Here is a 13084-nt window from a genome sequence, read left to right as displayed (position 1 = left end):
AAACAATAATATTTAAATAAAAATGAAAGCGTTAAAATTGCGATGGAATTATAACGTGTCTTATTTTTAATATGTTGCAGATTTGTTAAACGGTGAATATAATTATTAGGATCTGTATAAACAAATGTTTGGTGTATATAATTATGTACATAAAATGTACATAATCAGATTTGATATAAATATCTCTTTATGGTCAAATAAAGTGTCTTCAAAAGGAATTTCCAGTTTAAAATATTTAATTCACAGAATAAAAATATATGATAGCTCATTTTTAAGGTGGGGCTTTTATTTTGACAGAGTTTTGATAAATATTCTGGTCAGAACAGAAAAACAAAACAGTTTTTATTTCGTATACTTACTCAAATATTAAGTAATTTATAGCTATATATATTTCCTATCTATAGCCTGTCTAAATCCTGGTGGAATTTATTCGCTTCTTGTTCGTACAGTTCTTTAGCACAGCAAAATTGCGTATGTGTTTTTTTACGGCAGTTTTACGACAGTTTGTGATAGGCGCCTATTTTGGAAAAGTGCAGGGTTGTAGTTTTATATAGCAGCAAAATCAGCAATTTTATATCGTGTTTAATGTTGTTTTAAGCGTTGTTTTATGCGTATAAAGTTGTCTGGACTTTTTAATCGGGTTGTCCTTTTATGGAAAGTGTTGTTAAGTTTAGTTAAGAGGGTGAAAGTCAGGCTGTATTAGCTGGGTTAGCTAGGCTAGGCTACTTCAGCTCTATATACACAGTTAGAGAAAGTCAGTATGGGCGAGTTTAATGGAGCTCAGTCCACAGAGCTATGAACATTATTACTGCAGCTCTGTACCGAGTCACAGCTCAGAGTCGCTTCTGCAGGCTTATATCCAGCAGTATGATCAGGAGAACACAGATTAAGAAGGTTCTGTGTGTGGCTGAAAAGAATGATGCAGCTAAAGGCATTGCAGAGATCATGTCCAGTGGGAGAGCCAGGAGGGTGAGTAGAGTTCATTAACTTACAGTACAGTAAATAATGCACATTCTGACCTGCCTGTAGGGATGCAAATGATGATTATTTTGGTAGTCGAGTTACTATTCTGATTTTTTTTTTCTCGATTAGTCAAAGCTTATTTCTGTCATGTTCTCCATCTCTAAAAGCAATAGAAACAGCTGGACATGAGATTTAAATGTCTAGATGTTGTTTAAATGTGGAAAATACTGATATTTAGTAAGTTTATATTTAATCAGTTGTGTTTGGGCACTTTAGGAGACACAGACTAAGTTTAGTGTAACTGTGTAATGCTGTACTGTTACAAATAAATGATTAGTCAACAATAACATTTGTAGTCGACAATTTTAAATATTCGACATTGTCAATTATATTGATTATATCGTTGCAGCCCTACCTGCCTGTGCTTTTAGATCAGTTATAACATGTGTTTTATTTTAACAGAGAGAAGGGCTGTCGGTCTACAATAAAATATACGAGTATGAATATAATCTTTTTGGACAGGTAAGTTTTTTCTTTCTTTTTTTAATCTATACTTATTAGGTCTGTCACAATATATCGTCCCAGAAATCAAATAAAATCAAGTCACGTCAATTAACCTAATTTTATTGTATAGCCGCTGTCCAATAAAAAAAACATATACGTCAGTTTTTTGTTGATTTTTAGATTACTACATAATTTGAACATTGTATCTAAACATATGAATCACCGAGTTGATGCACTTTCCTCCGAACGCGTTGGCTACTCAGCTATGCTGCATCAGCAGCAGTTCCAAAAGAGGCTATGATTGGCTTCACAAGTGTCCCAGGAATTGTGTGCCAGTCTTTACCCTCCTTGTGTTAAGGCATCACTAGACAGCAGCTGAATGGGTGGGACATTTGGCCTAGCTTAATTGACAGAAAGGCTGGTCAAAATTAGGGCCAAAAGTCATTATACCTCCACACAGGTCTATTTTATTCAGGCAAATAGCCATACCAGCAGTTATAGCAGTTAGAAAAGTCCCTGTTAGTTACAGTTCATGTAAACTGTGATGTAATCATTAGTGGAGAGTGAGCAACTAGTCTAATGCATAAATGAATAAACTGGAGAGTGGCCAACTTATCTGTGGTGGGTAACAGGAAAGATCGATCGTAAGATATTTCCATCAGTCTGGCTGGACATGATATCTGTGGTCTTTTCCTACAGAATGTAACTGTTAATATGACATCTGTGTCTGGACATCTTCTCGCACTTGAATTCAAAGCCCATTTTCAGAAATGGTAAGTGACGACCCAAATAGTAGGTTTACATTATTATCATTATTATTATTTTTTATATTATATATAAATGTCTATATTTATATGTGTATGAATACAGCTGTTAAATAAGCCTGTCTAATCACATGTTATGTGCATTTCAGGCACAGCTGTAATCCAGTCTTGCTGTTTGATGCAGAAGTGGAAAAGTACTGCCCTGAGAACTATGTGCAAATTAAGGTAGCCTTTTATGACCATATTAAAGTGTTTTTTTTTTATCTGTTTTTCTACTTATTATAGATTGCTGTATTGGTATTAACTATATATTTACCCTTAAGAGGACCTTGGAGAAAGAGGCTAGACAGTGCCAGGCTCTGATCATCTGGACTGACTGTGATCGAGAAGGAGAAAACATAGGCTTTGAGGTCATTAATGTCTGCAAGGCTGGTAATTAACATCTTTTTTATAATCATAAATGCTTTACTTTTAATATTGATAGTGTATGTAGATTGTAACGGGCTGATGTTGACCCTGTTTTCTCTCAGTGAAGGCAAACATCCAAGTGTTCCGTGCTCGGTTTTCTGAGATTACTCCAAACTCCATCAGAAGAGCCTGTGAGACGCTGACTGAGCCTGATATTAATGTCAGTGATGCAGTGGATGTTAGACAGGAGCTTGATCTGCGAATTGGTAAGTGCTGGAAACAACATACAGAAGGCCTGTCATAATAATTACATTATTGATTAATTGTACAAGAAATGTTATATGAACATAACCTCAAAAATTGAGCTAACTTTAGTATTGCAAATTGTGCCTAATTACGTGAAAAGAGCCCATTAACATGAATTATCCCCTGTGTTGACTTGCATGTCAACTTTGTTTCTGATTTATTTATTTATAATATTAAAAAAGATTTCTTATTTCAATTACAATGTCAATGTAAAGGTTAACTGTCTATTTAAATGTGAGGTTGCATTATTATGCTATTTTTATTATATCAGTGAAATAAGTGTCTGAGGATAGTAATAATGGTATCACCCACATACAATATATAATCCCCTAATGTGATTATAAAGTAATATATGTTCCTGTTCAATATTTTCAATATTAAACTCATTATAATTAATTTTAAAGAATTATATTGTTTTATACTTTGCAGGAGCAGCATTTACAAGGTTTCAGACTTTACGGCTACAGAAGATCTTTCCAGACTCTCTTGCGAATCAGCTGATTAGCTATGGAAGCTGCCAGTTTCCTACCCTTGGTTTTGTGGTGGAGAGATTTAAAGCAATTCAAGCCTTCATCCCTGAGACCTTTTTTAAAATTAAAGGTGTGCGTTTCTCTGTAAAGTTGTAAGCCTTAATGCTAGGGGATTTTAAAATATTAGCAACATTTATTGTTATAGTAAGCATATTAATTTATTGCACTTTCCTTTCTGATATGTTGAATGGATGTTTGTGTAAATTGTGTTTACTAGTGGTTCATGAGCCTAGTGAGGACGAGTGCGTGGAGTTCAGCTGGAAAAGAAATCGTCTGTTTAACCACACAGCTTGTCTTGTGCTCTACCAGATGTGCATGGAGGCTAGTAATATTGCTTTGTTATCAAAACAAAACTGATGTAATTGATGTAACACCACCACTTTTGAATGTATGAATGTTATTTGTGTTTATTCTATTATTAAACAGTTAATGCCCATATAAACATATTTTTTCTCATTAAATACTTGTGACCTTGTGTTTTATCAGGAACCCCTGGCAACAGTGCTTTCTGTAACAAGTAAACCTAAAAGCAAATGGAGGCCATTACCTCTTGACACTGTGGTAAGTAATCCATATGATTCTATAAATGTAAAATCCACCTACACACTAAAAAACAGAGGTATGAAATAAGTACTTTCTTGTACTCAAAGGTACACTTTTCATTGTTGAACTCTAAAGGTATAATATTGGTTTTAGAAGGTTTGTTCTCTGAAGTACAAAGTCTTTCCTAACAACAGGAAGTACAGATTTGTACCATTTAACCAGCCAAAAGGTACATGCAGTATTCTGTTATCACTGTACTAATAAATTATATGTATTTTAATTATTAGTTTCCAAGCCAGACAATTGATCAATTATCAAGTTCTTGACACATATTCAGTTCACAGATCTGTACTTATTTTTCTTCGTTTCTTCCAAGATCTTACATTGCTGTACATTACTCTGTCTTTGAATAGTTATTTTTCAGAGGAGTTACAGATAGTTACAGGAACATGCAAAGATAACAATCTATTACTATGACGCAGATATCATTGCTCATTTTTCATCTCTTGTTTTCTTTCACAGGAACTTGAGAAGCTAGCCTCAAGGAAATTGAAGATAAGCGCCAAAGAGACAATGAAGATAGCTGAAAAACTCTACACTCAAGGGTACACATCATTGATTACAAGTTAATTATAGTTTTAGTATCTGAAGAAACATGGAACAATTATTTTAATGTCATGAATCAGTGTTCTGATGATGGTGGAAAACAATATTTCTGTTTTGGTTTCAGGTTTATCAGTTATCCTCGTACTGAGACCAACATGTTTCCCACGAACCTGAACTTGGTTCCGCTGGTTGAGCAACAGACTCAAGACAGCAACTGGGGGCCATTTGCACAAGGCATTTTGGAGAGCGGTGGGCCCACACCTCGAAATGGAAACAAATCGGACCAGGCCCATCCTCCCATTCACCCCACCAAATACACTAATAGTCTACAGGTGAGCTTCAGCTTTACAAACACAGCATACTAAACACTTATATATATATATATATATATATATATATATATATATATATATATATATATATATATATATATATATATATATATATATACACGTAACAAAATACAATGCTTCATGTGAAGTTTCGGATTCATCTTCACCAGGATCACAGGAGCTGTTAATAGCTGTTAACAGCAGTTGGGCTTATCACAGATCATGCTTTCAAGCTAGTCGACTATGCCCTTTTTTTTTGGTCTGTGTTTGGTGTGTGTGTTTTTTTTTTACACTGCAGCAGTGTCCACATATGGCTGTGTTGATTTATTTAATTGGAAACATCAGTGTTTGTGATATGTGCTTTTAAATTTTATTTCAATAGAGACTCCTTTTGAAACCTCCCTCACTGTTGTTTTTTTTTCTGCTCACTTATGTTAAAGTTGCACAAAATCCCTATGCTTATCTCACATTGACTTGACTGGACATGTATCAGATTTTAATGCATACAGATAACACACCTGCATCAAATATGACAAAACAATTTTTTTTTTGAGTTTTGACCCAGCATGAATGTCTGAATTTAGCCCAAATGGAACCAAATGAAACCAAACATTTTTGCAAAGAAATTTTAATTTACTGTCTAATCTCATCTTCTTCATTTGCTTCAATCTGTACAGGGAAACGAGAAGCGTCTGTACGAGTTTATTGTCCGTCACTTCTTGGCCTGTTGCTCTAAAGATGCACAGGGCCAGGAGGTGATCGTGGACATCGACATCGCTGAGGAGAAGTTCTCTGCCAGTGGGCTCACGATCATCGCCAGGAACTATTTGGATGTTTACCCATATGAAAAGTGGTTCAACAAGGTGCTGTTGCTGTTCTTAACTTTTAGTGATAATTAATGTAGTGCAGAAAATGACTTCCTTGATCTGACTTTACCAGAAATATGTGTTTATTTTTGTGTAGGTTATTCCATTATATACGGCCAACACAACGTTCCAGCCTTCAGCCATTGAGATGGTGGAAGGACAGACCAGCCCACCTCAACTTCTGACGGAAGCTGACTTGATCGCTCTAATGGAGAAGCATGGCATTGGTATGCTAAGTAAAATATACTGCAGCATGATATTTGGAAAAAATGACATTGCAATACTTTTATATTGTGTGATATATAATGTGACATTAAAACTACAAGTTTTTTTTTTTTCCAGAAGTCACTAAAATCAATGATCCAAGATGGTATTATATTAAAAATGCACTCTGTTTGTCCAATATTGAATTAAAATAAATTATATTGGACAGATTATCAGATGATCATTCTCTGGTAGATGAACAGATCAAGGGTAACATTACGACCTTTACTTGTTTCTAAGCACATTAGCCATTTTTTCAGGTCCGTTTACCATATACATATACAATACTCTTGGCGATATTACAAAACAGTCAATATAAAAATTTCAAGAATACACTACTGCAACGAAAAGAAAATTACATTTTATTATTGCATACGATATGATGTGGCACACCCCTAACTGAGATTTTAAAAAAAATACAGGAATTTTTATCAGATTTGTAACTGAAGTCAATTATCCAGAATGTCATGATACTAATAATGCTCTCCAAATATCTCCATATATCCAGGATTAAAGTAGAATGAATATTACTGGACAGATATAATCTGTCTCTAGTAGATATATAATGGGACATAAGAAAAGTGTGAATTTTCCTTTTGCTAAAACAGTAAACCCTATTTCAGAGTATAATTCCAGACAGCCAAAAAGTAGATTTATAATAACACACTGTCCTCCTTTTTTCTCTGTTTACTTTATTGTCCTCCTTTCACTGTTCTTCATTGTTCAGAACCCCACAGGAGAGAAAAACACCACAGAGCAGCTATTATTATTTGGGTGCTGGGTCATTATTCTCAGCACTACAGTCACACTGATTGGCATGGTGGTGATTAGTGTGTTAGTGTTTATTGTGCTGGTACACACAGCAGCACTGCTGGGTTTTTTGTTGTTATATGTTGTGTTATATTTATTGTGTTTTATAGGTCTCATTATTTAAATATTTCTGCAGGCACTGATGCCACACACGCAGAGCACATCGAAACTATCAAGAGCCGCATGTATGTGGGTCTAACAGCAGATCAGAGGTTCCTCCCTGGAGAGCTCGGGATGGGCCTGGTTGAGGGTAAGGCCAGTGTTCTGAGAGGCACAGAATCAAATGTGAGGCCACTGGTAACATTTCCTGTGTTGAATTTGTGTTGATTGTATTGGGTTTTGGTTTGTTTGGGTTTCAGGTTATAATTCTATGGGCTATGAAATGTCTAAACCGGACCTGAGGGCAGAACTGGAGGCTGACCTGAAGCTCGTGTCTGAAGGGCGAAAGGACAAGGCATCGGTCCTCAGACATCATGTAGCAAAATACAAGGCTGTTTTTATAGAGTCTGCCAGGAAGGCAAAAAAGTAAGATTTTTTTTTTCTAATGATTGGGTCACCCTCTAGGTTTCTAGACTTTTTACTAAACTGGAAGTTTCTGCTATTAGTTACAGTGCAGCAGTAAGGTAACATTTACTACAGGATACTCTCTCTGGTGCAATTCATTAAAAGCTGATATTCAAAACCTGTATGTAACGTAATATTACATAATAAACATAACCAATATCATAAGTTGGTAGTGGTTTTATTATTATGATTAATAATAATAATGATAATAATAATAATAATAATACAAATTATTATTATTTATTTATTTGTATATGTTACCAACAATTAAATGTTTATTAATTGTAATTGAGGCAAATGTTTAATTAATTGTGATATTGCATTAAGGATTAACGTTCTCTACTCAGCCGGTATGTGATGTTCCAATCACTTTTTAGGTTTTTAAGTAGTTTTATCTATTATATTATTATTATATTCTAATTAGTAGTAGTACCTGTAGTATCATTAATAGAAGTAACAGCAGTAGTAGTAGTTTTTTTATGTTTTATTTATGTTTTATTTTATCTTTCCTGATATCTAATATCTAATTTGTTACTTGTTTTATACTTGTGTCTGTTTAATGTAGTCTTTGCTTTATTATTGTAACCATTGCTTAACTAAACTGTAACCACACTGTGCTACTGGGATCATACTAACAAGTCATGGTTATACTGTCCTCAGATTGGATGAAGCACTGTCCAATTATTTGGGCCAGGCCCAGGAGTATACCGAGCAGGAGGAACAAGAATTAGAGATGCCTCTTCCAGTACGGAAGTGTCCGCAGTGCAACCGGGACATGGTTTTAAGAAAGAGGAAGGACAGCACAGGGTATGTATATATTAAAGGTAACGCATATCAGTATCAATCATTATAAAACGCTGAATCTGACATCCACATAAAGTAATTTGCCCCTGGGTTATAGGTTTAGTTATTACATTTTTGAGAATATTTTATTATTTATGAATTCCTCAGAACTAGGGCTGTGCGACAGGACAAAAGAATTGGTATTGAAGACAGAAAAATGTCTTTTGTTTAGTGTTGCGCTCTATTGTCTATATTGTTGCAAAATACAACAGCCTTTTTGTTGCCTGGGTGATGCGCCAAAGCTCCATACTGGTCTGTGGAAGTTCGGTGCGCAATTTCATTTAAGTTGAAAAGTAAAAGTGAAAAGTATAAAATGAGAAATATAATAAAATATGAAAACATACTTTTATTTGCTGAGCGTAATTCAGTATGTAATAAGTGTTTTGTGTGGTTAGCTGATTTAAAAAAAAAAAAGTTGATAAAAAAGGGCTTTGTCATGACCTATACCGTTATCACAATGTGGATTTTTGGTCAGATCACACAGCCCTACTTAGAATTTGTCAACAAAGTGAAAGTTATCCCTGCATAGTTTGAAGCATGCTACTTAAGCTCATTTTAAAGAACACTGAATTGCAGCCACTGCTTGGCGTATGGTGTAATCTCTGAAGCATGTTAATAGTGAGTGTTAGCACTTTGTAGGAAGATGTGAAGTTGAAATTCTGCTGAGGTGGTTGTTCTCTTTTTTGCTCTGTATGCTATTTCCTTTGTCATCACACTCTTTCACCGACTCTCTGCAGGAAGTTTCTGTCGTGTCTGGGCTACCCAGCCTGTAAGGCAGCAGTGTGGTTTCCAGATACAGTGCTGGAGGTCAGCAGAGATGACAGCGTCTGTCCAACGTGTCGCCCACATCCTGTCCACATGTAAGAAACATGACTAGTGTCTAAAATAATATCATGATATTTGAACACTTTTGCGATGTGAAAAAACACTACATTTCTACAGTATACTGCAGCAACAAAATTTAATGATAGTGTTTCTTAATGTAAAGTGTCATTTACACACAAACATTTGAAACACTCAGTAGAAACCAAAGTAAACAGTAGCAACTTAGCAAGAATTATTTTGTATAAAATATTAATAGTGTAAAAATAAATTATGTAACATAATATTAATAATAATAATGTTAGTAAAAAATTAATACATTACTAAAGTGTATTAGTAACAGTATATTTTGTGCATGCAAAGAAAATAGAGACTGCTTTTAAGACAAAATATCATTGTTATCGCAAATATAAAGAAAAAACAATAATATTGGTACAATATGAAATTGCACACTCATAGTGTAAAATACTTACTTTTTTATGATTCTCCCAAATAAAAATAAGGTGAAATCACCCAAAGTGGCTTTTTAAAATATTTTCCAGGCTGAAGTTCAAGTTCAAGAGGGGAAGTCTTCCTCCAGGGATGGATCTCGAGTTTGTCGGCTGCATCGGTGGCTGTGATGAGACCCTAAGAGAGGTTTTGAATCTGAAGTATCTCCGTGGAGGCGGCAGTGGAGGAGATTCTGGCATTCAAGTTATTCAACGTACAGCTTCACGTCAACCAAATGCACCTAGAAACAATAATACAGCACTTCAGTCCAGGTCTGAGAACAGACCTCCACCTCCCAGACCCAGCGCAGACAGTAGCAGACCCCCACTGACCAATCCCGCACAGTCAAGGCCCATGCAGCTGCCGTCTTCTGACCAGAGCAATGCTGTGGTGTGTAACTGTGGAGTGGACGCGCTTCTCCTCACAGTTCGGAAAGAGGGTCCCAACCAAGGCCGTCAGTTCTACAAGTGCAATACGGGGAACTGTAAGTTCTTCCTGTGGGCGGATGAGTCGGCTGAGCAGCACGGGTCAGCAGGGAGCAGAGGACCAGCTGGTCAAAGTTTTCAACCTTCAAGACCTTCTGTTGGATTTGGAAATGGGCCTCAGGAGAGGCATGGCAGCAGAGGAGCAGCAGGAGATACAGGAGGAGAGGCGATGTGTAACTGTAACGAACCTGCTGTCCAAAGAACCGTCATGAAAGATGGGCCAAACAAGGGAAGAGCGTTCCATACCTGCGGGAAACCACGGGATCAGCAGTGTGGCTTCTTTCAATGGGCGGATGAAAACGTGCCTCCAGGTACTAGGATTAAATGACAAGGAGATATTCATGTGTACAGCATAATATTGTTAATGTTCACTAAAATCAATTCTAAAAACCTATTCTGATGCAACTTAAGGGTGTTCTCACACCTGTAAGTCTTTGATATATGTTTATTATTTTATATTAGTTTAGTCCAGTTAGTTTTGGTTTCACACTGCAGCACTAATAAGCACGATAAAAACTTTGCTACATCCTGTTATCCCCACTTACCTGTGCTGCATTTATTTATACTTAACAGTTATAATGCTGTCCATTCAGTAAGTAATGCTGTCTATTATAATTCTGCCTCCCAGCCAAAATCGGTCCCCTTCAAGCACATACACTTCACTCATCAGAATAACCGTAAAAAAGTAACCCTCAGTTTCCTTTTTTCTGTTTATAATTAAGGGATAATATAAGTTAGATGAAGGAGTCACCTGTGCAGCCTGTTGCACACTAAACTGATTTTTCCTGATCTATTGCTCAATAGCCTTCCTCAAATTTGTGTAATTGGTCCAAACATCTAAATAACCTAGAAAAGTTATTTTGCGCTGCAGATCAATTAAAACATGGTTAAATTGAATCGGACTGAGGCCTCTCTTTTGGTCAGATCTAATTTTGGTTCTTTGAAGCCACAAACCACAATTGACCAAAATTTGTCTGGATTTGTCAGTAAGAAAACAATATTTTGGATAGTTTTATTTTTTTGGACCAATTACAAGAAGTTGTTGGCTATTGACATGCATTAAACAATAGAAGAAGAAAAAGTCTGAAATCTCATTCTGAAATTACCCTGGCGATATCTGTATCTACTGTAAATATATATTAAACCTAATTTATAAGCAGAATTAAAAAAGGAATCGGAGGGTAAACTGTTTTTTTCATTCCAGGGAGGGAGGTACAATTTGGCACAACACCTTAAAGTCAACTGCAGTTTTACTCCTACATACTGAAGAGTGTCAAGTATAAGTGTACCCAGCCTGCATAGGGGATGACGGAAGAATGTCCATAAGTGTGCTTATTAAACTGCAGTGTGAAAGCAAAACTAACCTAACCAAAATGTTACAATTTGATAACCAGGACAATCTTGATTCAGACTTTGGTCCATATTTATAGTACTGAAAACTTCCAGTGAGGAACACACAGTAACACAGTGATTAAACTGCATTTACATACTGTTCCATATTTAATGTATTTTTAATTTTTCTTAGCTGCTGTAAGAAGCACAACAGGTGGAGGAGACAACAGTACGTGGAATGGCAGTAAGAAGACTGGAGTTTCTTCAAGTAAAGCTCCTGCTGCCAAAAGGCCGAGGACTTGTGGAATTTGTCATCAGCCAGGCCACACACGGACCACCTGTCCACAGGGCCGGTGAGACAGAAGCAGTCTGTCCACTGAGTCACTAATGTTTGTAAATTTATCTTTGTTTTAAAACTTTTACAGAATAAAATATAAAATTTACAAAGTAATTGCTGTCATCAATTGTATAACGGAATTATTTTATTACAGTAAATGTAAATAGAAAAAAAATGGTTAACCGCATGTTCGTTTTGTGTTTTTAACCAGATTTACCAACCTGAACCAAACTGGGATAATTTCAAACATATTGATATATTAAAGGTGTAAAACAGCCCCAGAATCACTGTGTTCATTCTATTGACTTTTATTTTAATAACAGAGAGGGGAGAGAAAAAGAGTTTACTTCCAAATTTAAAAACAATACCATTTCACTGGGTAATGTAATTTTATTTTTTTTATATATTTTTTTTATTGTTAATTTTCCAAAAAAAGGTCTTTATTTATTCTTTTATTCATTTATTTATCGATCAATTGTTTGATTGTGAAGGAAAGTAAGCAGGTACACAATACAGTACAGTAATACAAAAAGTGCAAGAATATATACAAGAAAATCTACAATTACACACTCATCATTATACACGATAAATAGAAAAACGAAGTATGCACTCGTCCAATCTGCTACAGGAAAATTGCCTTATGCACTTACACTCAGGGTTTCATCTTGCTTCTACTTTTTAGTTGTTTATGTGTTTGTTTTATCTTGATATATATTAATAAAACTATTATTCTTTATTTTAATTTTTTTTTATCTTACATAATAATTGCTTTTTGGAGTGAAACTGGGAAAACTTTTCAAATACAAAATGTATAAGGAAGTGACCAATTGTTTTGTCTCCAAGAGTTCTGTAAAATGAAAATAGAGATGTGTCAAATTGCATAATAGTTGTCATCAGCAATAATAAACCTTTGGGGACAAGCCTAGCATGCTTCACAGTTTTATTATCGCTGTTTATTAAAAGTTTTGAATTAAAGCTGATGTTCGTACATTTCAGGATTTAGGGCCCACTCTGGTAAAAAGTGGATAATTGCACTGAGTATGCAGAAAAATCATTTTCAACTGGAAGGGTGTTATGCGGTCTCCTTCCAGAGCGGATGAATCCGATTCCAGGTTATGTTCAGTCAGAGAGAGAGCGCTCAGTCAGAAACTTTCCTTCACCTACACACTTTACTTTTACTATGGGTGAATGAGGTCCTGAGCTCTGAGTTTCCTCTTCTGGAGTCTCCATTGCTCCACCAGCTGCTTGCGTTCAGTAAAACAGAGCCGGATCCTCTTTCAGAGGCTGTACATGTGCAGTAAGTAGGTAAAGACGGG

At 35.6% G+C, this 13084-nt stretch overlaps 1 protein-coding gene across 1 annotated transcript; it reads left to right on the top strand.

The window, feature by feature from the left end:
* Positions 1–354: 354 nt before the first annotated feature.
* Positions 355–12045, top strand: top3a (DNA topoisomerase III alpha). The gene is made up of 19 exons (XM_007247830.4): positions 355–969; positions 1426–1485; positions 2167–2240; positions 2381–2456; positions 2555–2663; positions 2762–2905; positions 3375–3545; positions 3693–3796; positions 3962–4036; positions 4541–4623; positions 4749–4956; positions 5634–5819; positions 5920–6049; positions 7033–7146; positions 7256–7421; positions 8121–8267; positions 9041–9163; positions 9668–10410; positions 11625–12045. Exons 1-19 carry the CDS (start codon positions 796–798, stop codon positions 11786–11788), a joined length of 3051 nt encoding a protein of 1016 aa, XP_007247892.3. The 5' UTR covers positions 355–795; the 3' UTR covers positions 11789–12045.
* Positions 12046–13084: the final 1039 nt, after the last annotated feature.

The sequence above is a fragment of the Astyanax mexicanus genome, chromosome 3 (assembly GCF_023375975.1).
Source record: "Astyanax mexicanus isolate ESR-SI-001 chromosome 3, AstMex3_surface, whole genome shotgun sequence".
Lineage (NCBI taxonomy): Eukaryota > Metazoa > Chordata > Actinopteri > Characiformes > Acestrorhamphidae > Astyanax > Astyanax mexicanus.
The sequence above is the reverse complement of the archived record's forward strand: the minus strand, read 5'-3'. Positions and strand labels throughout refer to the sequence as shown.

Bases quoted from the DNA above. Each gene is read 5' to 3' on its own strand.
- top3a (XM_007247830.4), top strand. From the start codon at position 796: ATGAACATTATTACTGCAGCTCTGTACCGAGTCACAGCTCAGAGTCGC. The intron at 4,037-4,540 runs GTAAGTAATCCA...TTTCTTTCACAG, and splicing joins CATTACCTCTTGACACTGTG to GAACTTGAGAAGCTAGCCTC. The intron at 4,624-4,748 runs GTACACATCATT...TTTTGGTTTCAG, and splicing joins GAAAAACTCTACACTCAAGG to GTTTATCAGTTATCCTCGTA.